At 35.1% G+C, this 26418-nt stretch overlaps 1 protein-coding gene and 1 non-coding gene across 2 annotated transcripts; both read right to left on the bottom strand.

Moving 5' to 3' along the window:
* Positions 1–104, bottom strand: LOC127901603 (small nucleolar RNA R71). Its single transcript, XR_008053847.1, has one exon. It is a non-coding gene; the product is annotated as a small nucleolar RNA R71 (small nucleolar RNA).
* A 17573-nt stretch (positions 105–17677) lies between these two features.
* On the bottom strand, positions 17678–19009 carry LOC127900658 (uncharacterized). Its single transcript, XM_052435842.1, has 2 exons — positions 18339–19009; positions 17678–18251 (listed from the first exon to the last, which is right to left on the bottom strand). Exons 1-2 carry the CDS (start codon positions 19007–19009, stop codon positions 17678–17680), a joined length of 1245 nt encoding a protein of 414 aa, XP_052291802.1.
* Positions 19010–26418: the final 7409 nt, after the last annotated feature.

The raw sequence follows: 26418 nt of genomic DNA, 5'->3' as shown, positions 1-26418 counted from the left end.
ATTCGCAGGGAAATCTCAGAGTTTACCCAGAGAGATGACGAGCAGTTTTTCGAAACATGGGAGCGATTCAATGGGCTACTCTTGAAGTGTCCACATCATGGGTACGAGAAATGGTACCAATGCCAATACTTTTTGGAGGGATTATTGCTGAATGTGCAAGAATGGCTAATGACAACAAGTGGAGGAGAGCTAATGTCAAAAAGTGCATCAGAGATTTGGGAATTCTTCCAGCGACAAGCGGATAATTCCCAACAACGGAGTCGATCACTCAGGAATACTAGAAGAATTAAGGGAGTAAATGAGGTTCACATTGGCGAGTCAAGTTCAGAAATTAAAGAAGTCAAAGCGATAATTGAAGGTCTCGCTCGACAAATAGCATCGTTATCGACTGCTAAATCAACAGAGCCACATGACCATGACTCATACTCAGATCAAGCCAATGCCATAGGTGTAATGAGAAAACCATCGAATTACAACCCATACTCCAACACATATAACCCTGGATGGAGAGACCACTCCAATTTTTCATGGTCTCAAGGACTCCAACAGAATGGACCAGCAGCTCCAGCTCCCCTAATGCAACAAATTTCTTAAATTCCTCAAGCCTCTCAGCCACCATTTAGATCATACAATCAGAACCAGAATTTCTCTCAACCCAGACCATGGGAGGATTCATTCCAGAATCTCAAGAATCTTACTCACTCCACGATTGAGCAACAGAACCGCACCATTGATGGACTACGAAATGAGTTGAGAGCAGGCTTCAACTCACAAGCTCAATCAGTTTCAAGCCTCGAGAAGATGGTGGGACAACTTGCTTCTTCAGTTCAGACCTTGGCAATGACAGTTGAGAAAGGTAAATTTCCAAGCCAACCAGTGCCTAATCCTAAAGGAGTGCATGAAGCAAGTACCAGTTCACCACAACAGCATGGAGAAGTCAAAGCAGTCATGACCTTACGAAAAGGAAAAGAAGTCGACAACAAAGTGGAGATGCCGGTAACAAAAGAAAATCAAATTGTACCTGTGAATGTTGAGGACTCACCATCCGAAGAGAAAGAAGAATCCAACCCACGAGAATATGTTCCTAAAGCTCCATTTCCTCAAAGGTTAGCTAAAGGAAAGAAGGGAAAATCCACAGGTGAGATTCTCGAAATCTTCAAACAGGTAAGTGTTAACATCCCTTTGCTTGATGCTATAAAGCAAGTTCCATCTTATGCCAAGTTTCTTAAAGACCTTTGTACTAAAAAGAGAAATATGCATGTTCAAAAGAAGGCATTTTTAACAGAAAACGTTAGTTCTATACTCCAACATAAAATTCCTTTAAAATGCAAAGACCCAGGCTCCCCCACTATCTCATGTAGTATAGGGAACCACACAATTGAGAATGCTTTGTTGGATTTAGGAGCTAGTGTAAATTTGTTGCCTTATTCAGTATTTGTGAAACTTGGACTGGGAGAATTACACCCAACTTCATTGGTGTTACAGCTTGCAGATCGGTCCCCGAAAATACCTCCTGGTATTGTGGAGGACGTGCTTATCCAGGTAGACAAGTTTTATTTTCCTGTTGATTTCATTGTAATTGACACTCAACCAATACAGGATTCAAGGAAGCAAATCCCCATTATTCTAGGCCGACCTTTCTTGGCAACTGCGGATGCTCACATTCAATGCAGGACTGGAAATATGCAGTTGTCCTTCGGTAACATGACTATGGAGCTGAACATCTTCAACATTGCCAAACAACCTCACAATGCAGATGATGGAATTGTTGATGTGGATTTAATTGAAACAATAGTTGATAACACTTTTCTTTCAAACCTTAGTGATGATCCTTTACAAACATGTTTAACTCACTTTGGTTTGGATTTTGATATTGACAGATCGGTCGATGAGGTCAACGCTTTGCTTGACTCAGCACCATCTATGGACACTAATAAATGGAAGTCAAGAGTTGAACAACTAGCACCATCAGAGAAGAAACTCATCCCATCATCAGAATCACCACCGAAACTCGAGCTCAAACCATTGCCCAACACTTTGGAATATGCATTTTTGGGAGAAGAAAGTACTCTGCCGGTAATCATCTCATCATCCCTGAATGACGAACAAAAAGGTAAGTTGTTGGATGTTTTAAAAGAGCACAAAGGAGCATTAGGATGGACCATAGCAGACATTAAAGGTATAAACCCAGTAGACTGCATGCATTACATTCACCATGATGAAAATGCTAAATCTACTAGGGAAATGTAACGTCGGTTAAATCCTAATATGAAAGAAGTTGTTAGAACAGAAGTCCTTAAGCTATTAGACGCAGGTATCATTTACCCCATTTCTGATAGTTCATGGGTCAGTCCTGTGCAAGTTGTCCCCAAAAAGTCAGGAGTCACTGTAGTTACCAATGCCGATAATGAATTGATACCCATTAGAGTGACTACAGGATGGCGTGTATGCATTGATTATAGGAAGTTGAATTCTGTCACACGTAAAGAACATTTTCCTTTACCATTTATTGATCAAATGCTTGATAGATTAGCAGGCCATGAATTTTATTGCTTTCTAGATGGCTACTCAGGATATAATCAGATTCCTATAGCACCAAAAGATCAAGAGAAAACTACTTTCACTTGCCCTTTTGGCACATTTGCATATAGGAGAATGCCATTTGGATTATGTAATGCACCTGCTACATTTCAACGATGCATGTTGAGCATTTTTTCTGATATGGTGGAACGATTCCTTGAAGTCTTTATAGATGATTTTTCTGTCTTTGGTGACTTGTTTGATCAATGTTTACATCATCTAACACTAGTTCTGCAGAGATGTATCGAAAAGAACTTGGTCTTAAATTGGGAGAAATGCCATTTTATGGTAAAACAAGGTATTGTTCTCGGTCACATCATTTCGAGCAAAGGTATTGAGGTTGACAAAGCCAAGGTGGATCTCATTTCTAATCTTCCTCCACCCAAACCAGTCAGAGAAGTAAAATCTTTCCTTGGGCATGCTGGTTTTTATAGACGTTTCATTAAAGATTTTAGCAAAGTTTCTAAACCCTTATGCAATTTACTTGCTAAGGATGTACCTTTTATCTTTAATGATTCATGTCTTGTGGCTTTTGAAAAATTAAAGCAGTTGTTGACATCATCACCAATCATTCAGGCCCCTAACTAGAGCTTACCATTTGAACTCATGTGTGATGCATCTGATTATGCAGTAGGAGCAGTATTAGGACAAAGAGTTGATCGAATTCCCCATGTTATTTATTATGCTAGTATGACATTAAATGATGCACAGTTGAACTATTCAACTACTGAAAAAGAAATGCTAGCAGTAGTGTTTGCATTGGAAAAATTTCGATCTTATCTCATTGGTTGTAAAATAATTGTGTTCACAGATCATGCTGCTCTTAAATATCTTCTCACAAAGAAAGATTCAAAAGCTAGACTAATTCGTTGGGAGTTACTTTTGTAGGAATTTGACTTGGAATTTAAAGATAAGAAAGGGACAGAAAATGTTGTGGCGGATCACCTCTCTCGTCTCCATTTTGACACAATTACAGAGCCATTAATATTGAAAGAGTCATTTCCAGATGAACAATTAATGAGTGCGGAAGTATTGCCTTGGTATGCTGATATAGTTAATTATCTTGTTACAGGTAAACTTCCAGAGCATTGGACCAAGCAAGACAAGGCTAAATTCTTTGCAGAGATAAAGAATTTCTTTTGGGATGACCCGTATTTGTTCAAGTATTGTGCTGATCAAATTGTTAGACGATGTGTCCCAGAAAATGAAATTCAGAATATTCTTTCATTTTGCCATGAACAAGCTTGTGGAGGCCATTTCAGTGCTAAGAAAACAACAACTAAAGTTTTACAATGTGGTTTCTATTGGCCAACTATATTTCGAGACGCTTACACGTTCTGTTCTTCATGTGATAGGTGTCAATGAATGGGGAGCATTACGCGGAGGAATATGATGCCACTAAATCCAATTTTAGTGGTTGAGATTTTTGATGTATGGGGTATCGACTTCATGGGACCATTTCCCCTGTCATTTGGCCATCAATATATATTGGTTTCTGTTGACTACGTATCGAAATGGGTAGAAGCAATTCCATGTAGGACCAATGATCACAAGGTGGTGATAGCATTTTTGAAAAGCAACATTGTTTCACGCTTTGGATTCCCTCGAGCGATAATCAGTGATGGTGGTGCCCACTTTTGTAACAAAGCATTCAAAGCTCTTTGACAAAGTATTCAATCACACACAAAGTGGCAACCCCATATCATCCGCAAACCAGTGGCCAAGTTGAGATATCCAATCGAGAAATAAAGCACATATTAGAAAAAACGGTGAGGCCAGACAGGAAAGATTGGTCATTAAGACTTGATGATGCATTATGGGCATATAGAACGGCTTTCAAGACCCCGATTGGGATGTCACCCTACAGGCTAGTGTATGGAAAAGTTTGCCACCTACCTGTAGAACTCGAGCATCGTGCATATTGGGCCATCAAGAAATTCAATTTTGACATGCAGCAAGCCAACTCAGAAAGAAGATTACAGCTGGCAGAACTTAAAGAAATTCGCAATGATGCATACGAAAATGCCAAGATTTACAAGCAACGAATGAAAGTCTTCCATGATAAGCAAATTATGAGAAAATCGTTCACTCCAGGTCAGAAAGTGCTTTTATTCAATTCTCACTTGCACCTATTCCCAGGTAAGTTACGCTCTCGTTGGTCTGGCCCATTTATTGTTCATACTGTTTTTCCACATGGGGCAATTGAAATTAAGGACCCAAAGAATGGTGTCATGTTTAAAGTAAATGGTCAAAGATTAAAGCCATATCTAGAATACCAACCACATGGAGAAGACATCGAAATAAATTTGAGTGACCCACCAAATTTGAATTGATTTTTTTTTCTTTTCGGTGATTTGATTTTTCTTTCTTTCTTTCTTTATATTTAACTTTTGCTAATTGAAATTATTTTTGCATAAGTGTGTTTGTTTAACTATTAAGTTTTCTCTTATCATTTTTAATCATGATTACCTTACTTAGACCGTTCCACCTGAGCATTCTTAAACCACTTCAACGTGTCAAAACTCATCTCAAAAGGCAGATTCAATTTTGTAAAACACATCGCATTTGGGCTCTACAGCCACCAGAGTTAATAGCCTATGTTGAGGGTTTAGAAAGCCAACTCAGAGACATTGAGAGAAGTGTTTACGACATCCAGTTGGAGCTTGAGGTAAATTCAATAAGAGGACGATTTTAATTTTCTTTGTGTGTTTTAATTTATTTTTCTGTTTGTGTGCTTTAGTTTGTTACCCCGGTGAAGTGGCGGATAACGGTACTCCGTGACAATCAAGTCGGTTACTTCAGTTTCCCATAATAACTGATATTCTGAGGCGAAAGTATGGACAGAAACGAGACTCTAGCGAAGCTTCACAAGCGATTCCCTTCACTTCCTCAGAATGCCCTCCGAACGCATGCGATTACTTATGAGGAATAACATACCTGCTGACATCCGTTGGTTAATCGAGGCTAAAGTACGATCGGCAGGTGAGTTACCTCCAAAATTTATTGCATACATGCCTGGTTGTGGTAAAGGAAATTATGCAAGAAAACGACGAGCTTGAAGAATTTCTGTTGCTTGTCATAAGTGTGCCAGAATGAGTTGCAATAAAAACCCATGTTCTTTAGGAATGGTGTCTGATAACAGGGAAGATAAGATTCAATTCATTAGGGATGGCTTGAATAAGGAGTCATTGGATGATATCATTTTGTCTCTTGAAACGCATCCCAGTGGATATGTGCAAGGAGCGATTCTCCAATTATGGTCATTATTCCAGAAAGGGCATGCACGATATAGTCTCGGGAATCTGACTATAAACGACCCTGTTTGCCAGTTTATAAGAAAACTGGATAGGAAGCCTATCCTCGACCCATAGAGGGCGTTCAAGCCGTTTCTGGACGTAAAACCAGAGGAAGATGTGAGCCACAGTCGCAACTACCTGTAAATATCCTTTCACTTTACTGTTATTTTATTTCACTATTGTTTTATTGTGTGTATTATTGTCTTTAATAATTTTATTACTATTTGCTTTTTCCTTATTACTGTTTGCTTTTTCCTTTTTACTGTTTCCTTTTTGACTAGCAAGCCACGTGTTTTACGCGTTATTTGACACTGACATGTTACCTCATACACAACTGTGATCCACTGTCACCAAGATTCTTAAATGTGATTTCTTTTTTGTCAAGCACTCACAAATTGTTTTTGAGAAGTATCACAATGGCAGCTATTCCTAATAGACAATTCAAGAACATTTGTGTGCTTTCTGGATTTACATATGGCAAACATAAAGAGTTCGTTGAGGCAGCCATAGACCTTGGTTGAAGCATAGCAGCGAGAAAATTACACTTGGTGTATGGAGGAGGTAACCGAGGGTTATCAAAAATGGTCTTTGAAGCAGCTTTTGTCAGAGGAAGTCAAGTGTTAGGCATCATCCCAAGAGTCTTAAAACCATTGGGCAGTTCGTCTGACTCATCAATTGGAGAAGAGTTAGCCATCTCAGGTATGCAAGAAAGAATAACTGAAATGCTTAATCATGCTGATGCTTTTATTTTCCTTCTATGAGATCTTGCAACACTAGAGGCACTTATCACACTAGCATCTTGGGCCCATCTGTACATTCACCAGAAACCCATCGGTTTGTTAAATGTCAATAATTTTTATGATGGCTTTATCGCATTTCTTAACCATGCAATAAAAAACTATTTCGTTCCTTTCAATGCCAAAAAGCTTTTTATTTGTGCTCACACTGCTAATGAGCTACTTGATCTGTTACAAGCTTATAGACCGGAGCCAGACCCCTGGACCTTTGTGTTGGAGCGTCCAAATAATAACGGTAACAGTAGCCGCAGTAAGAAGTACAAATTAGATTTAACTCTCCGCTTGTAAATATTTTCTTCTGTGTTACACCACCCAGGTGATGTCTTCTAAACTCTACTTCTTTCATTTCAAACATTCAGGACAATGTTTCGTTCTGCTTGGGGGGAGGGAATAGTAGACAATTGTGAAATCTTGGTTAAGTTTTTACTGATTTTTTGTTGTAGAAACTAACTGTTGCTAACTTTTTGTGTTGAAGATGGCTGAATATGGAGTGTAGTTACTCTAGAAACGCATCTTCATCGTTTGAAAAAAAAATTAAAAAAAAAATTTAGACATTTTCTTTTTCTTTATTAAGTTTTGATGTTCATTTTTCTTCTTCTTTTTAATTTCTCCTTTATAAATATATTCAAATATTTGAGTTGAAGATGGCTGAATATGGAGTGTAGTGCCTCTAGAAACGAATCTTCTTAGTTAAAAAAATTTTTTTTTCTAATTAATTTTTCTACATTATTTTCACATTTCTGCATGCATATTTTCCTTTCATGTTTAGAATAGGTTGGGGGGTAGAATGTTGTTTAAAAAAAATTGTGTTATTTGTTTTAACATTGGATGACATGATTAATTTCAAATTTTAGTATTTGTGTTATCTTTGGTCTTAAGTGATATTACGCTATGTTTGCTACTTTACATGTTGATGTCAGAGACAAATATGAGTTGCTTGAAGGAATGAACATGTCATAAATAAGTGCCAATTGAGTTTTTGAGCCTATCATTTTTCTTGGAGAGTAACCCTTTTGCCCATTGTTTATACAGCTTAGCAGTTTATTATTTTATCTACGACCTCTAGATTTCTTTTGAGTTAACCCTTAAAAAAATTGTAAAATTAAAAAAAGAAAAAAAGAAAAAAATGTGTGTTGCTACATTGGGAGGCTCATCTAACTAGTAGATATGGATAATTATTTAGAGCCCTAAAAGACGATGGAAATGCCATCTTTGATCCGTTTGAGCCTTTCTAGCCATCCTTTTTATTAAATATCCATAGTTACCCCTTTTGAGCCTTTAAAAAAAAAAAACCTTTTCTTTGTCAACTTATCATCTTGACCCACTACGATTTGAAGTATTACCCGATGTCTTATAAGTTCCATCACCTATTTATGTTTGAGAAAATGTAAATAATTATTTTGTTCAGTGAAGTTATGCCAAATAAAAGCAAAAAAAAAAAAAAAAGTTGTTGTTTCAAAAGAATAAAAATAACAACAATAGGTGAAATACACCTTGCAACTTCAAAAAAAACAAAAAACAAAAAAAAATCTCTGCATTTTTCTCAAACATACACTTTGTTTTCCTTATTTTCCTTCTGTGTTAGCCATATCCCTAGCTTACGTTACGTCCTAATAAAATTCCTTCTTGATTTTAGGAAACTATAGTTTGAAGTAGAAGCTAGTTATATGGGCTAAAAAGATGTAGTAGTGCATAATAATAAAAGAAAAAGAGATAAATAAAATGGGTTGACTAGCATTTTTGTTTGACTTGAGATCGTATTATTTCTAAGCTGAGGGCATATTTCTTTCATCCTGGTGAGAGCATGTGATATCACTTCTTTATTATTTTCTCTCAATTACCATTCATTGGAGTGACTATTTTTATTGAGTTTAATTTCTTTGTGAGAGTATCACTACTTCCAGTGAGAGTTTGGGGTTTGACATGTCATTCTTGAAAGTAGCTATAACAAAGTCTACTGGGCTGATTCATGTGAATGGTTGATGTGGGTGTGATGTTTCTTTAGACTGGAGATAATGCTTATATTTTTATTTGATTGCTATCATTAATCTGATTGAATAAACACGAGTGTTTCTATTAAAAAAAAATCATTTTGGATTTGAATTTCATTTTCGCTTTATTTGCTAGGGACCAGCAATAAGCTGGTTGGGGGGTGTGTTGAGTGTTAGAAAATGTATATTTATAAAGGAGAAAATCGTCATTTTACACTATAAGTTTTACTAACACCCTTACTTTTATGTATTTAACCTTCTTTTGATTTAATTCCGTGTGTTTTATTTTAATTAAGTATTTTATGTATTTTAGGAGTATCATAGTCATTTCACAATAAACGAGAGATCAGACGGCAAAACAGACATCAATTTTGAACTCAGGACGGTCGAAAACCTTAGGAGGAGCATAAAAGGAAAAATGGCACTATTCACATGTACGGTACTATTCACGTGTACGGTACTATCTACGTTCCTGTTCATGACACTGTTCACATAGACGGATCGATGATGTGGCATTGACCGATGATGTGGTATTGACTGATGAGGTGTCACGATCCTGTTGGGCTAAAATTCTTATGTACTGTTGATGGTGACGTGACAGCATATCAGTGGACGAAAAATCTCGTGTACGGTACATGCATCACACAGGATTATTTTCAACCAAACCGCGTCACTGTTCAACCCAGGTCAAACTGTGTTACTGTTCATCCACGTGGTCAAACCGCGTACTGTTGACTGATGACGTGGCGTAATCCTAAGCGTCCAAACTGTTTTTAATCCGATGGCCATGATTTACTCCATGTATCTATAAAAAGGGGGCCTTTCCCCCCTAATTTGACATCTCTGAATCCATTTTTGGGATCCATTTTATGTAATTCCTTCTCCATCTTGTATTTTCTACGTATTTTAATAAATTCCCATTTTGCCCCTAATTCAATTATAAGTGGCTAATTTTCTTTCAAGCTTGGGTTGAAGGTGAAGTCTCAATATGTGTCATGGGCTTTATTTAGTAAATTTACTTTCTCTTCCCCTTTAATTTTTGTGGATGTTTTGACTTCTCGTCGACAAATAATACTAATCTTGTCTAGTACCGCCTTGGTTTCACCGGCTCCCTAGTACAAGATTATTATTATTTGGCATTATAAGCCCTTAGCACCATATTGATTAGAGTGTGGTTCATGAGGTGTGGATTCCCCCCTCATGATTTAATTGGCATTAATAACGATTATTTAACCCATGATGCATGTTGATACGGATTCAGATACCCAAGTACGTCATTTCAATAGAATTCTCTTCAATTTATTCTCGCCATTTTAATTTACGTTTTAGCATATTCCAAATCATTTCCACCACAAATCCAATCATCCATTTACAAAATTAATTCTACACAATTAAAATCCACCTCCTCGTGAGATCGACACTCGTCACCATTAGTCTATTCTACAATAGATTCGTGCGCTTGCGAGTTCAATAAAATTTGCACAACAGCAGCCTGAGTTGAGAATTTTAGATTGAGTAAATGACTGTTTGTTTTGATTCTTATCTCCAAAATACAGTGTAGTATACACAGGCACCATAGTCAGAAATAGCTACCTATAACCCTTAAGAGTGAAGCTATCCTTGAGTAATTTGAGCCTATGTACCACCTTAAGGGGTAGAGTGAAAGCTCCTAACTAAAAAAAAAAAAAAGAACTTCAAAAGAAAATGCACACAAATGTCTGTAAAAGAAGAAAAAAAATTGGAAATCAAGATGATAAGATTAGTATGACCTACTCTTTTCTTTGTTTGAGGCAAAGACTGTTGATATTGAAGATTTTGGGAATGAATTTTGTTAACATATATGTTTCCATAATGTTAATTTTGATGATAACAAACAAGATTAAGAATAATTAATCTTTTAAGCTCAAATTTCTTTTTAAATAAATCATTATTTTCACATTTTAAAGGTTTTATATTTAATGGAAAAATGATTTTATGAAATTATTTGTTCTTTCAAGTTTATGGTTTAATTGAAAGAATTTTGAAAACTTTGAAATCAACAAGTATTGCTTGAAATTTTAGAGAAGAACTTATTTGAAAAGTGTCATAGCATTTTGGACTACATCATAATTTCAGAAAGTTTTGGGATTAACAAAGCATTACATAGAAATTCTGAAATTGGACCTATTTGCAAAGTTTCATAACGTTTTGGGCCGTAATATGGTTTTATAAAGTTTTGGGGTCAAACTATAATTTTGAAAAATATGTCACTGTAGCAGTTACTGTAGAAAATGGTGATCCGACAGCTTAATAACGGCTCGCCGACATCTAACAGAATTAAAGATTAGCCTCTGGACCTAAACGACGATCCGACAATTTTGATAAACGGCTCGCCGATATTTAATAGAACTGAAGATTAGCCTCTGGACCTAAACGGCGATCCGACATCTAGATAACGGCAATCTGACAATTTAAAAATCAGCCCCAATGGTCATATTGACCAGTCAAACGGCAATCCGACATCTAGTTAGCGGCGATCCGACAGTGTGCAGAAAGTCAATAACGGCTAGTTTTCAACTCCAACTATAAATAAACTCAATCCAATTCAAACAAGTAGAATTCCAACGATCATCATTGAGCAACATATTGAGAATACAACTTTCATTGAGCTTTAAATTCTTTTATTCATCTCATTTATTCACACATTGAGCTTTCACTTGTGATCAAACACATTGTGTGAGAGAGATTCATTTATAATCTTTTTTTGTAAAATCAAGTTAAAAGATTGTAAGTGTTGGGATACACTTGGGTTAAGAGATTGGGGATAATCTCTTGTTGTAAAGGTCCATTGACACCTTGGAAGTCAATTGTAAGCGTTTGAAGCCTTGGGAGGCTAGCTTAGTGAAATCCTCAAGCCCGGTGAGCTTGGAGGCGTGGACGTAGGCGGGGATTGCCGAACCACGTAAAAATCATTGTGTTTGTTTTCTCTTCCCTTACTCTTTTAATATTGTGCATGATTGAATTTATTGTCACTACTAGAAAAATGGGCTTTACTGACACCAATTTAGTGTCAGTAATTACTTTTGCTGACACTTGTTAATTGTGTCAGTAATGCTCAAGCCAGAACACACTGACACTAATCTTTGGTGTCAGTGATTTTTGCGTCAGTATTTTGTGTCACTATAGTATCACCACCATAGTGACACTATGATGTTAGTATCAGTTGATACTAGGGATGGCAAAATCCGGGTCCGGGTCCGGGTTTAGCCTTTCCGGTTCCGGACCCGGACACCATTTTCTTGTTCCCGGACCCGGATTAAAACCCGGTTTTTTCTCATGCGGGTCCGGGCCGGGTTCAACCCAGAAAATCCGGGTTCCCGGATTCCGGGTTTTGAACCCGGATCAATAACTCAAAAAATTGCAATCCTAAAATATAATTAAAGAATGCTAGATCACGTGCAATGTTTGCCAAAAACCAACTCCAGAAAGCAATTCAAATGGTGAATATTATGGCATGGGTTTGGTGCGTTTCACAGAATCATCCATTTTTCTCTCTTCGGTGGGTTAGCTACGAAGCTTCAAATTTGAGGAAAAAGGAAAAAAAAAGTCAGTTAAGTGGTCAATCCACAACTACCATCTCCAATCCCATGGCATTTCTCAAGGCTTTATCAGATCATTTCATTTGACAGCATCATTGCAAAGAAAAAAAAACATGATGATATGAGTCTTGAAATTAATTCACGTGAGTGAATCAAACGAACAGAGGAACTGCCGTGCTGTCAGCCTGTCACGGCTCAAAAAAGATTGCTGATGATGATGAATAGAGGAACTGCAGTGCTGCAAGCATGTGACGGTGGTGAACCAAACAAGTTGCGAGTTGCGATGGTGGGGAACCCAAGCTTTTGATAGTGGCGAACGCCGCGAACCCAACCTTGCGACGACGGCGAACCCAACCTTGCGACGGTGGCGAACCCAGGCGATGGTTGTTTGACTTGCCTGCAGGACAGCGGGAGGCGGCAGCCGCGGCACAGCTAGGGTTTTTCTTATGTAATCGCGATTTGTGATAGAAACTAGAAAGAATGAAAGATAGAAAAAAATGAAACGCGATTTTTTAGGGTTTTTTTTATGTTTCTATTTATATTAACTAATAAAAATAATATAAAAAAAATGAATCCGGGTCCGGGTTTCGGATTCACGGGTTACCTCAAACCCGGACCCGGACCCGGATTAATCCGGGTTATTAAAATTCATTCCGGATCCGGATTTTTTTACACTCCGGTACGGGTTCAACCCGGCCCGGATTATCCGGGTTTATCCGGGTCCGGGCCGGGTCCGGGTTATTTTGCCATCCCTAGTTGATACTATTTCTATGTCAGTATTTTGTGTCACTAGAGAGTCACAAGGATAGTGACTCAATCGCGTTAGCATTTAATGATACTATTTACATGTCACTGATTTATGTGACTACTGTATCAGGAATCCACTGACTCAGTAACATCAAAAATTCTTATCGTCATTTAAATAATTAGTGTCAGTATTAACGGTGCTATACCAGTTGTGTTTTATTTTTTTTAGTCACATTATTCATGTTTATTTTACAATTAAAATAAACCCAAAATCTATTAAACATACCAAATCTTGTAATGCAATTCACATAATACACATTTCAAATACATCAGTTAAATTAAAATAGTTCAAATACATCATTGTTTGGGGGTAAAAAACAAGTTCAAGTACTACCCAAGCGATGGTTATAGACATTCTTTGCTCTTTTGTCTTTTGCCTTCTTACTTTTTTCCTGCACAAATAGTTTATATGAAGAACAAAAAGTTACCACTGATTATTAGTAACTACCAACAATTAAATCAGGTAATATTAACAAACAACACACCTGAAATTGTTCAGACAAAACTTTGTCAACAAAAAGTTTCCAATCTTCTTTTTTAATGCTTGGATATTCAATAGGAGGCAACCTTAGTGACTTTCGACCGTCTTTGTTAGGTAGAACGAATTCAGTTGCCAGTTCACATCGAAAGTTTCTTGATGCAACCCCCATCCACTTTAATACTTGGCTTTTGCATTTCAAGCTCAATTTGAATTTTTTCTGTCAACCAATAACATGGATTAGAAACAACTTTAAAAAAATCTGGAAGTTATATAAAATCTTTAAACATACTATGAAACAAGAAAACAAAACCTGAAAATGAACCCACAAAGTTTCCTTTATCTCCAGTGGCACACGCCTCCAATCATCAAGTAAAATTGAAATTGTTTCACATACAATGACTCCAATGTAACTCCTAAGATCATTTCTTCCCTTTCCAACTGGAACACCATAAGAATTGTACTCAATTGCAGCTTCATGACTAACTTCTTGTTTTTGCAAACCTTTTTTTTTTGTTTGTTTTCTTCTCCTTGGTCTTCCGTCGAGCTCCGGAAAAGTGAACTCAACATCGTCAGCCATCTCCTACAATCCTAAAAATGATTAAAATAAATAAGTATATCATTTAGATTAATAAGTTAATACAAGAGCAATAGCATATAATGAAATAAATAAATCACTTACTGGAAAACTGTGAAAATTGGTGCTGGAAACTAACTACAATAATGCATTCACTGATTTTCTAAATCAATATCTATTGGAATAGCATCACAATCTTTTCTGTCATAAATTCCTTCATCATCTTTCTCATCCAACTCACATACTAGAAGTTTGTTAGATAATGGAGAAAATACATCCACGTCTTTACATCTTTCCCCATTTAACTTATAAGCTTTGTCGGTCACTGAACAAACTATTGATTTATTATTATCTAGCTAGTCCTTTACATAAAATACTTGCTTTGCATGACAAGCCAGAATAAAGCAATCAGATTTATAGCCAATCCGATTTAAATCAACTACAGTGAAACCTAAATTGTCAGTGCAAACCCCTCTATCACCTACCCAATCACACTTGAAAAGTGTTTTTTTAACCATTAGATAATCAAGCTGCCAAATCTCATCAATGACTCCATAAAACGTCATGTCTCCAAAATGAGGACTTTTATCTTTTGAGCTTGGAATCTGTAGAGTGTTAGCAACAACCCTAACACCACTATTTTGGGTCACACGATTACAGTCCCGGTCCCTCGTTGTAAAATTGAAGCCATTTATCTCGTAGCCAGAGAAGGTCACCACGCTTGAGCGTGGTTTGTTTGCTAACCAGTACACTATTTCGTCAATCGGCACATTATTTGCTTTATCATATGCCACCTATAAATTAATTTAACAAGTACAGTAATTAGTAACATGTAGAAAAATCTTGTTAAGTTTATATCCTATATTGTATTTAGTTAAGTAATTCTAACCTTTGCTTGTAACCAACCAGAAAATGTTCGTATGTGTTCATTTTGCAATCACAGATTTGTTTTTGCCTTATAGGGGTTTCTTGATGCCAAATAATGCATATGCTCCCTACAGTGAAACATATTAAGATTTAAAAACTAGTATATTAATCTAATAATACAATAGTAATATTTTTTTGAAAAATTAACAACTTACTCGATATATATTTGGATTTCAGGGGTGTTCATTAGAACACACCGGTGTGCTTGTGCCAACAAAGAATTGTTAACATATATGTTTCCATAATATTGATTTTGATGATAACAAACAAGATTAAGAATGATTAATATTTTAAAGCTCAAACTATTTAATTATTCTTTTTAAATAAATCATTATTTTCATATTATAAATGTTTTATATTTAATGGAAAAATGATTTTATGAAATTGATTGTTTTTATTCTTTTTAAATAAATCATTATTTTCACATTATAAATGTTTTATATTTAATGGAAAAATGATTTTATGAAATTGATTGTTTTTATTCTTTTTAAATAAATCATTATGTTCACATTATAAATGTTTCATATTTAATGGAAAAATGATTTTATGAAATTGGTTGTTTTTCAAAGTTTATGGTTTCATTGAAAGAATTTTGAAAACTTTGAAATAAATAAGTATTGCTTGAAATTTTGGTAAAGGACTTATTTGAAAAGTTTCATAACATTTTTGGCTATATCATAATTTCAGAAAGTTTTGGGATTAACAAAGCATTACTTAAAAATTCTGGAATTGGACTTATTTGTAAATTTTCATAACATTTTGGGCCATAATATAGTTTTATAAAGTTTTGGGGTCAAACTATAAATTTTGGGAAATGTTTCACTGTAGCAGTTACTGTAGCAAGCGGCTTACCGGATACTGATAAACGGCAGGCCGGATTCGGGGCAGTAAGCACCAGAACGAAAGCGGCTAACCGGATGTCCATAAACGGCAAGCCGGTTACGACCAGAATGTGCATAACGGCTAGTTTTTGAGTGCATAACGGCTAGTTTTTGAGTTTAAACTATATAAACTCAAAACCAATTCATTTTTGGCAATCCAAGCAAGCAAGAACAAGTGCACACAACTTATATTGAGCTTCAACTTCGTGAATCATCATTCTTTAAATCATCTTTGTTCTTCAATTTGTATATCCACTCTTAAAGAGAGTTTGATTGTTGTATTTTTCATTTCTCATCAAAATTGTGAGAGTACAAGTGTGAGAAACACTTAGAGTGAAGAGATTGGAGAGATAATCTCTTGTTGTAAAGGTTTATTGACACCTCGAAGTCAATTGTAATCGTTGAAGCCTTGGAAAGGCTTGGATAGTGAAATCCTCAAGCAGGTGAGCTTGGAGGCGTGGACGCAGGCGGGGATAGCCGAACCACGTAAAAATCCTTGTGTTCGTTTTCTCTTCCCTTAATCTTTTAATATTGTGTTTATTTGAATTTATTGTTTTCGAATTGATTAAGACATTAGATTGAATTGTTGTGTGGTTTGCCTAGGATAATTTTTAAAATTCCAATTCACCCCCCCTCTTGGGTTGCACACTTATATTTCAAGAATCATCAACCACCTTTATGTTTGCACCTCCCAAAGGCTTTTCGATAGATAAATCAGTTGGACAACCAGTAGGCAGCCCAATAACATCACAATTTGAGAGGTACTCAGCACAAAATGCAAGTGCTTCTTCTGCAATATAACTTTCTACAATACAACCCTCAGGGCGGTAGCGATTACGAACATAATCCTTGACAGTTTTTATTTGTCTCTCAAAAGGATACATCCATCGAAGATAGACAGGCCCACATAACCTAACTTGTTCAACTAAGTGGACTGTTAAATGGATCATTATGTCAAAAAAGCTAGGTAGGAAGTACTGCTGCAGTAAGCATAAAGTGATTACAAGTTCCTCTTGCAATTGGTTAAGAGTATTAGGATCTACCACTTTACAGCACAATGTATTAAAAAAGAAGCACATCCTAATTATGGCCGTTCTCACATTTATAGGCAAACAGTTTCGAATGGCTAGTGGTAGAAATTGTTGAATCAAAGTATGACAGTCATGAGACTTAAGGCCTTGAAGTCGACAATCATCTATTGAAACAAGGTTTTGGACATTGGAAGAATACCCATCAGGGACTTTCACACTCAGTAAGGTTTCACAAAACTATTTTTTTTCTTTTTTACTCAAAGTATAAGGAGCTGGAGGTAGGACTTTATTTTTTTTGTTTGTTTCACCAGGAACTAGTTTTCCCTTGATCTTTAAAGACTCAAGATCTTTTCTAGCATTAATCCCATCTTTTGTTTTGCCTGGTTGATGAAGTAATGTGCCATATATGTTTTCGCACACATTTTTTTCAATGTGCATCACATCTAATTGATGGCGAACTAATAATGCTTCCAATAATCTAACTAAAAAAAGATTGACTTTTTTTTGTACAATTTTTCAGTTATGTTCTCATCACCATCACCGCCACCACCGCCATCATGTTTCCGCTTTTTGGCCTTCTTTTTCCCGAACTTAATATCTATATCTTCCACCATATTAAAGATTTCCTCACCAGACAAAGTTTTAGGAGGCTCATTCCACTCTTGTTTCCCATTAAAAACCTTTTTCAGTTTCCGAAATAGGTGACCGAGTGGTAGAAAGCGGCAATGGCCCATCTATGACATTTTCCTACTATGTGGTAGCCAACATGCACACGTGTCTATCCCACAAATTGGGCAAGCATAATAGCCCTTAACAGTACAACCAGAGAGGTTTCCGTATGCTGGAAAGTCACTAATTGTCCACATCAAGACAGCCCGTAAATTAAAGGTTTCTTTTCTATAAGAATTATAAATATCAATACCTACATCCCATAGAGTTTTTAAGTCCTCAATCAAAGGTGCTAGGTATACATCTAGATCATTTCCAGGTTGTTTAGGGCCAGATATCAAAAGTGACAACATCAAAAACTTTCTCTTCATACACAACCATGGAGGAAGATTATATGTTATTAATATAACAGGCCAACAACTATAAGTAGTGCTAAGTGTACTATGTGGGTTAACCCCATCAATTGAGAGAGCTAAACGGAGATTTCTAGGTTCTTGTGCAAATTTTGGCCACTTATTGTCAATTAGTTGCCAGGCTGGTGAGTCTGCTGGGTGGCAAAGTTTTCCATCTCTAATTCTTTTATTAGCATGCCATGTTAAATTTTGAGCTGTTTGTGGTGATTGAAACAATCTTTTCAACCTAGGAATAGGTGGAAAATACCATAATACCTTTTTAGGAACCCCTTTCCTAAATTTTGTTGAGCTATCTTTTTTTTTATATATATACCTAGATGCTCCACAATTTGGGAATTCAGCAAGATCAGCAAATTCATTCCTATACAAAATGCAGTCATTTGGACATGCATGTATTTTTTCATACTCTGAGCCTAGCACTTTCATTGTTTTCTTAACCTCGTACATTGACATAGGTAGAGTATTATTTGGCAAAATATCAGCAAGGACTTCTAACAAAGCAGAAAACCCTTTATCGGACCACCCATAGTTCCCTTTCACATTGTAAAGTCTCATTAAACTAGATAACTTTGAATGTTTTGCACCCGGGTACAAAGGCTTTTCAGCATCTTCAAGCATATCCTTAAAAGAACTAGGATCTCTATCACAATGCTCGTAATCATCTTCGACCATGTCAATTATATTACTGTAATCATGACATCTAAATCTTTGACTATGTGAATGGTCTTCACAGTTTGTAAATGTAGATTTATAGTCAGTCTCACCATGCCAAGTCCAAACAATATATCTTGGGAGAAAACCTTTTTCAAATAAATGATCCTTCACCTGTTGAGGAGTACGAAACTCCATATTACAACAAAAGGTGCAAGGACATCTAATTGACATTCGATTTTCAGCATTCAAAATGGCAAAATCTAAGAAATTAGCAACTCCAGAACGATACTCTACAGACAATCTATCACAAGTTATCCAACTTCTGTCCATTTCAAATATTTTACCTGTTCACATATGTAATGTCAGTTTAAGTTTAATTAAATTGCATGATTAATTTAAAGTTCAATGTTATTATGATTATAGTTGTAATAATAAACTTATAATTCTGGAAAATTATTAATAGCCCTATAAATCATTAATTATAATAATAATTTAGACAAAATCTTGAAATTGAAACAAAATAAGTTTTGAAACTTAAATAGGAGATTAATAGGTAAGATGGGTGCTAATGGCTTTTTAAGTAGTCGAACTAATTCATAAGTCAAGTAACTAACAAAAGTTAAGAGTTCAAATAAATAATGTCTTCATACCACTTTGCAAGCCATTTTTTAAGATTCTATAAATCATTTTTTAACTTCAAATACAACATGCAGGACTACTTTAAAACAAGCATTTCTTTATTGAATCAAACACAAATCATCAACTTTATACAATCTCAAAATACTCACAACCACGAACTTAATTAATTCATATCATAGTCATTGTCTCTATTACAAATCGTCCAACTAAAACAGAATAAATAAACAAGTAGGATTATATAACAAAATTTGCCTCTCTTTACATGAAACAAAGATGTAAATAGTTTGTAACCACTAAATACACAGTCATTCAGCCAATATAACACCCAAACAATCATCTCCTAATCACAAAGCCAAAAGCTAAAATCAAATTTTATATTTTAGTACATTCAAAATCAACTAACTTATTGCTCAAAGTTAAGAAACGGAGCTAACAATTTATTTCATAAACTAAAAAAAATGCACATTCTTAGTTTTAAATAACAATGACAGTAAATCACATGCACAAAAGTTTGAAACTGACCTCAAATGTGGCAGAAAAAACAGAGTCGTAGCAGCAAGTGTTTTGAGTTTAAGTAATGCACCACTTAAAATGCCTGTATTTTTGGACTGCATGTGAGTGAAGATATAGAAAAATAAGAACAAAAATTTCAAGTTACGAATAAATAAAAGAAAAAAAAAGATTTGGAAAACAAAACCCACCAAGGTTGCACGACTGTTCAATTTCTGAATATCTGAAACAACCCAAAAATAAAAATTCAAAAATATTATTCATAAGCCAAATTAAAACAAACCCAATAATTAAATTGCACAACAAAATAAAATATTCTGCCATTACCAGCTGATAACCTCCTCTACAGTTCTTTCTCTGGACTTAACTTGTCAAGGAGAATGAGATTACCTGAATACCGAACCGATGGTGCCACTTCACCCCTTGTCGATGGCTTTTACTTGCTTGCCTAGTCTAGGCACTGGATGGTTAAGTTGGAGAAAAACCCCTTCGATAACAAGCGATTAGGGTTTTGGTTTGTGTTTTAATTTAGGGAAAATGGAAAAACGAAACAGAGTTTTAGGTTTTCATTATCTATCTAAATTTATTGAATTTAATTTGTAAATGGATAGTGCAAAACAGAAGAGATCGAAAAGAGAAAAACGAAAGCGAAAGTGAACGATGAAAGCAAGATAGAGACAGTCGATATAGTCTAGATGGGGAGAACAAGTGTGTTTTATGTTGTTGTTATTTATATTTTCATTTTTTAATAATTTAAATATTATTATGACTTTGACTCATCGAGATTTGATGGTCTGTGCTCCAAACATTAAAGCTTTAAATCTTAGAGCTCTCAGGTTCGAGTTGGAGCTAAAACAAAATTTTTATGAATTTTTTTTATCATTGATACTTTAGTGTTAGTGATTTTTGATGTTTAGTTTACTGACACCCTAGTATCATTAATCTCTGATTCCTATTTGTCAAAAGCGGAAAATGGTGCATATGTACATAAGTACTGACACTTTTTGCAAAGTGTCAGTAACGAAGTGTCAGTAAAGCCCATTTTTCTAGTAGTGTGTTTTCAATTTGATTAAGGAAATAGATTAAATTGTTGTGTGGTTTGCTTAGCTTAAATTTTAAAATCCCAATTCACCCCCCCTCTTGGGTTGCCTAGTTAGTATTTCATTTGGTATCAGAGCGAAGTGCTCTTGTGTAGACTTAACCTTCTAGAGTTAAAGATCCATGGCAACCCATAATGACTCAATCTTTAGGGAAGGACATTCCACAATTAGACCACCATTCTTTGATGGTAATGACTACCCATATTGGAAAACTAGGATGAGAATTTATTTACAAGCTTTAGATTATGAAATTTGGAAAATTGTTTGTGATGGTCCATTTATGCCTTTGACTAAAAACGAAGTCGGGGAAGTTATTCCAAAACCTTCACGGGAATGGAATGAATTGGAAAAGAGAAAAGCTACTCTAAATTCCAAAGCTATGAATGCCTTGTTTTGTGCACTAGATAAGAAAGAATTTCATAGAGTATCTAGTTGTGAGAGTGCTAATGAAATTTGGCACAAACTTGAAGTTGTTTATGAAGGCACAAATCAAGTGAAAGAGTCTAAAATTAGCAGGTACACTCGGCAATATGAATTGTTCCAAATGGAACAAAATGAGAGTGTGTATTCTATGTATACTAGATTTACGGACATAGTAAATACTCTAGGAGCCCTAGGAAAGACTTTTTCAAATAGCGAGAAGGTTAAGAAAATTATTAGGTCGCTACCTAAGGAATGGAGACCAAAAAGGACTGCCATTGAGGAAGCCAAGGATTTAAATATCTTACCTATTGATGATTTAATTAGTTCTCTTATTTCTTATGAGGAAGACTTGGCAGCCGAAAGAGGCAATGAGGAGAAGAAGAAAACCATTGCTCTCAAAGCCTCGAAACAGAAGAGTGATGAGGAAAGCGAGCTGGATGAGGAGGAGATGGATATGCTGGCTAGGAGGTTCAGAAAACTTTTTAAGAAATCCGGTGAGCGAAGAAAATTTAAAGACCTCAAGAACCGAAAGGAGAAGAAGGAATTAATCAAATGTTATGAGTGCAAGAAGCTTGGCCATATAAGAACGGAATGTCCTCTTCTCAACAAGCTCAAGAAGAAAGCAACGGTAGCCACATGGGATGATAGCGATGAGGAAACAAGTGATGATGAAGAGCATTAAGAAATGACAAATCTAGCTCTCATGGCAATTGGAGATGAATCGGATGATGAACTTGATGAGGTAAATGATCTTTTTACTTATGATGAATTATATGATGCTTTTAAAGAATTGCATAATAATTGGATAAAAATTGGTAAAAAGAATGCATGTCTTAAAAAGAAAATTGTAGAGCTCAAAAATGAAAATGAATCTATATGTGCAAAGATTACATGCCTAGAATTAGAGAATAAAACATTGCATGATAGAGTTGCATTATCAAATGAGAAACATAGCACTTCACATGAGCATCTAGAATCATATGTAGATGTCTTGAAAAATGAAAAGGATGCTTTACAAAAATGCAATGATTCATTAAATGAAAAGATTAAAGGACTAGAGTTAGATAATAAAATGTTGCATGATAGAATTGCATCATTTAAATGCAAACAAAGTACTTCATATGAGCATGAAAAATCACATGTTAATGAATTGATGAAAGAAAATGAAGTGCTTAAGAAAAGGAGTAATGAGCTCAACGAAATTGTGTTAAAATTCACAAGTGGTCAAAAGAACTTAGAAAAATTACTAAGCACTCAAAAATGTGTGTTTGAGAAAGGAGGACTTAGGTATAAGCCTAACTTGAAACAAAAATATTATAAAAATTATTTTGTTAAGGCTACCTCCACAAGTGATCATAAGATCGTTTGTCATTATTGTAATGGAAATGGTCATATGAGTTTTAGATGTCCAATTAAGAGAAATGTATATTATGGAGACAAGTGTATTTGGGTTCCAAAAGGAACCATTGCTAACAGTCATGGACCCAAGAATATTTGGGTACCAAAGCACACAACTTGAATATTTTTTGTAGGTACCACAAACAAGGAATGGTGGAGAGTTCCTTGATGAAGCTTGTGAGAATAATCATTTGAGCATGATCTAGGAGAAAAAGATGAGGCAAGATGATTTAATTGTTTTGGTAATAATTCTTGCCATATTAATTTTGTTGAATGGATCATGATAAATGGATAATAGCTTGAATTTGCGAAAGTATGCTTATATGTTTACATGATGAAATTATCATTGTGTATAACATTGAGTGATTTATCATGATGCATGGTTATATATTTATGATGATAGCTTGTCAACTCATCATGATAGCTTTGTTTGATTTTGATGATTATGTAATGCCTAAGCTTGATAAATGAATGATATGCTTGAATTATTAATCTTTGAATGCTTATATGTTTCATGATTGTGTAAAATATATACATGATGAATGAATTATATGTGTGAATTCTTGTGTCATTAATTGTGTTATATCATCATTCATTTATAAAATTGACATCATTGTTTGATACGATTTCATATGTTTGGTCTTGTATGCATTTATGTCTCATGTATTAAATGGCTTATTGAAAAGTTTTAAATCTCAAAATGATTTAAAATTAATCAATTTTAAAAGCCAAAAATAAAATGGTGAGTGTAATACAAGTATAAGAGCTAGCCAATATTTAATTAGAGACAAAAGGTTTTCCAAGTCTAAACCGGATTAGCTTTGGTTGCTCTCGGGACAACATTCGGATAACCGGATTTTCAATCCGGAAAATCGGATTTGCTAAGCCTCTTCTCTGCCTCATAACCAGTCAGCCGGTTCTTCAAATCCGGAAAACCAGATTCGAGTGAAGACCTTTCTGGCACATAACTGGATTTCCGGTTAAAATCAATCCGGAAAGCCGAATTCGTGAAGCCCACATTCTGTCTCAAAATCGGCTAGCTGTTTAAGCAAATCCGGCAAGCTGTTTTCGGCTTTTATGATTCTGGTCACTAACCGGCTAACCGGTTAGTGAAATCCGGCAAGCCGGATTCGGGCATTGATATTTTGTTCATTCTCTTCTCCTTCATTCAGTCAATCGGTTACTCTCTCACTAAAAATTACTTCCTCTCTCACGCAATATCTCTCTAAAATCCATCAATCTCATCCTTTTTCACTTCAAATCCTTTATGCTTGTATTTGAACACACCAACATTTACTATTTTTTTGGATTATATGGATGTTTGCTATGATTTTGGATTATATGTCTATTTTGAATTATATGGATTTGATATAGTTATATGTTATGTTCTTTACTTATGTTTTGGATAATTTTGAATTAATGTGCTTGATTTGAGGTTTTGATGATTGATAGGGGGAGACAAATATGATATGTTTTTGGATAAAATCATTTTGGTTAAAATTTTAAATTGGCCATATATTTAGGGGGAGCATATAATATGATTTTGGATAATATGCATTTTGAACTTTTTTGTTGTCCAAAAGGGGGAGACAAAGTAATATCTCATTTCGATATTGTCAAAAGGAGGAGAATAATATGCATTTTGAGAAATTGTTTTGATAATTGGTATTTGATTATATGATGATGATAATTTGTGAGTAATATTACTAAATTTGTATTTGAGGTGATGCTTGTTGTTAAGGGGAGATTCTTTCAAAATTTCTACTCAAACAACATGGGTAACAAATTTCCTACTTTTATTCTTTTCCTTTACATTTTCTTTTTGATGATGAAGGGGGAAAAAGAATACATGTTTTCAAATTTATAAAAATTTGCTACTTTTTTCTTTGCCAATTAAGTTTTTCTTTTTGATGATGAGGGGGAGAAAAATCCATGTATTTAAATATGTTAATTTAGCTAATTGGCAAATTGCAAAAGAAGATTATATTTAGGGGGAGCAATTTGTGGAATCATTCTTTAAATACATGAAATGTTTGTCATCATCAAAAAGGGGGAGATTGTTAACATATATGTTTCCATAATGTTGATTTTGATGATAACAAACAAGATTAAGAATAATTAATCTTTTAAGCTCAAATTATTTTCTTTTTAAATAAATCATTATTTTCACATTTTAAAGGTTTTATATTTAATGGAAAAATGATTTTATGAAATTATTTGTTCTTTCAAGTTTATGGTTTAATTGAAAGAATTTTGAAAACTTTGAAATCAACAAGTATTGCTTGAAATTTCGGAGAAGAACTTATTTGAAAAGTGTCATAGCATTTTGGGCTACATCATAATTTTAGAAAGTTTTGGGATTAACAAAGCATTACATAGAAATTCTGAAATTGGACCTATTTGTAAAGTTTCATAACGTTTTGGGCTGTAATATAGTTTTATAAAGTTTTAGGGTCAAACTATAATTTTAAAAAATATGTCACTGGAGCAGTTACTGTAGAAAACGGCGATCCGACATCTTGATAACAGCTCGCCGACATCTAACAGAATTGAAGATTAGCCTCTGGACCTAAACGGCGATCCGACAATTTTGATAAACGGCTCGCTGATATTTAATAGAACTGAAGATTAGCCTCTGGACCTAAATGGCGATCCGACATCTAGATAACGGCGATCCGACAATTTAAAAATCAGCCCCAACGGTCATATTGACCAGTCAAGCGGCGATCCGACATCTAGTTAGCGGCGATCCGACAGTGTGCAGAAAGTCAATAACGGCTAGTTTTCAACTCCAACTATAAATAAGCTCAATCCAATTTAAACAAGTAGAATTTCAACGATCATCATTGAGCAACATATTGAGAATACAACTTTCATTGAGCTTTAAATTCTTGTATTCATCTCATTCATTCACACATTGACCTTTCACTTGTGATCAAACACATTGTGTGAGAGAGATTCATTTGTAATCTTTTTTTGTAAAATCAAGTTAAAAGATTGTAAGTGTTGGGATACACTTGGGTTAAGAGATTGGGGATAATCTCTTGTTACAAAGGTCCATTGACACCTTGGAAGTCAATTGTAAGTGTTTGAAGCCTTGGGAGGCTAGCTTAGTGAAATCCTCAAGCCCGGTGAGCTTGGAGGCGTGGATGTAGGCGGGAATTGCCGAACCACGTAAAAATTATTGTGTTTGTTTTCTCTTCCCTTACTGTTTTAATATTGTGCATGATTGAATTTATTGTTTTCAATTTGATTAAGGCAATAGATTAAATTGTTGTGTGATTTGCTTAGCTTAAATTTTAAAATCTCAATTCACCCCCCCTCTTGGGTTGCCTAGTTAGTATTTCAAATTTTAATTGAATTGATTCACATACACACTATGAGAATCAAAAGAGAGATGGGATTGACTATTGAATTAAAGTTAGAACTTCGATAATATTTGAAATTTTCTTTGAGCTATATGACTTATACAATCTTTGAGGCTATTTTTATTCTAAATTCTTTTGTTCTTTGTTTTAAAAAAAAAAATTGCAATGATGTTTGTGGGTATCATCGTTGAAGCCCTCACGAGACTATAACTTGTCCACTAGGGCCGCCTAGGGGTTTAAAGGCTTGTTGCATACGCTAAATGCAATCGTGATTTCCTACGAAAGTGGACTAGTTTAGGTT

Source organism: Citrus sinensis, chromosome 3 (genome assembly GCF_022201045.2).
Source record: "Citrus sinensis cultivar Valencia sweet orange chromosome 3, DVS_A1.0, whole genome shotgun sequence".
Classification (NCBI taxonomy): Eukaryota; Viridiplantae; Streptophyta; class Magnoliopsida; order Sapindales; family Rutaceae; genus Citrus; species Citrus sinensis.
The sequence above is the reverse complement of the archived record's forward strand: the minus strand, read 5'-3'. Positions and strand labels throughout refer to the sequence as shown.

Excerpts from the sequence above, each read along its gene's own strand:
- LOC127900658 (XM_052435842.1), bottom strand. The coding sequence starts at position 19,009 with ATGGACAGAAGTTGGATAACTTGTGATAGATTGTCTGTAGAGTATCGT. Across the intron at positions 18,252-18,338 it reads CCAAATTGTGGAGCATCTAG|GTTGAAAAGATTGTTTCAAT; the intron begins GTATATATATAA and ends ACCTATTCCTAG.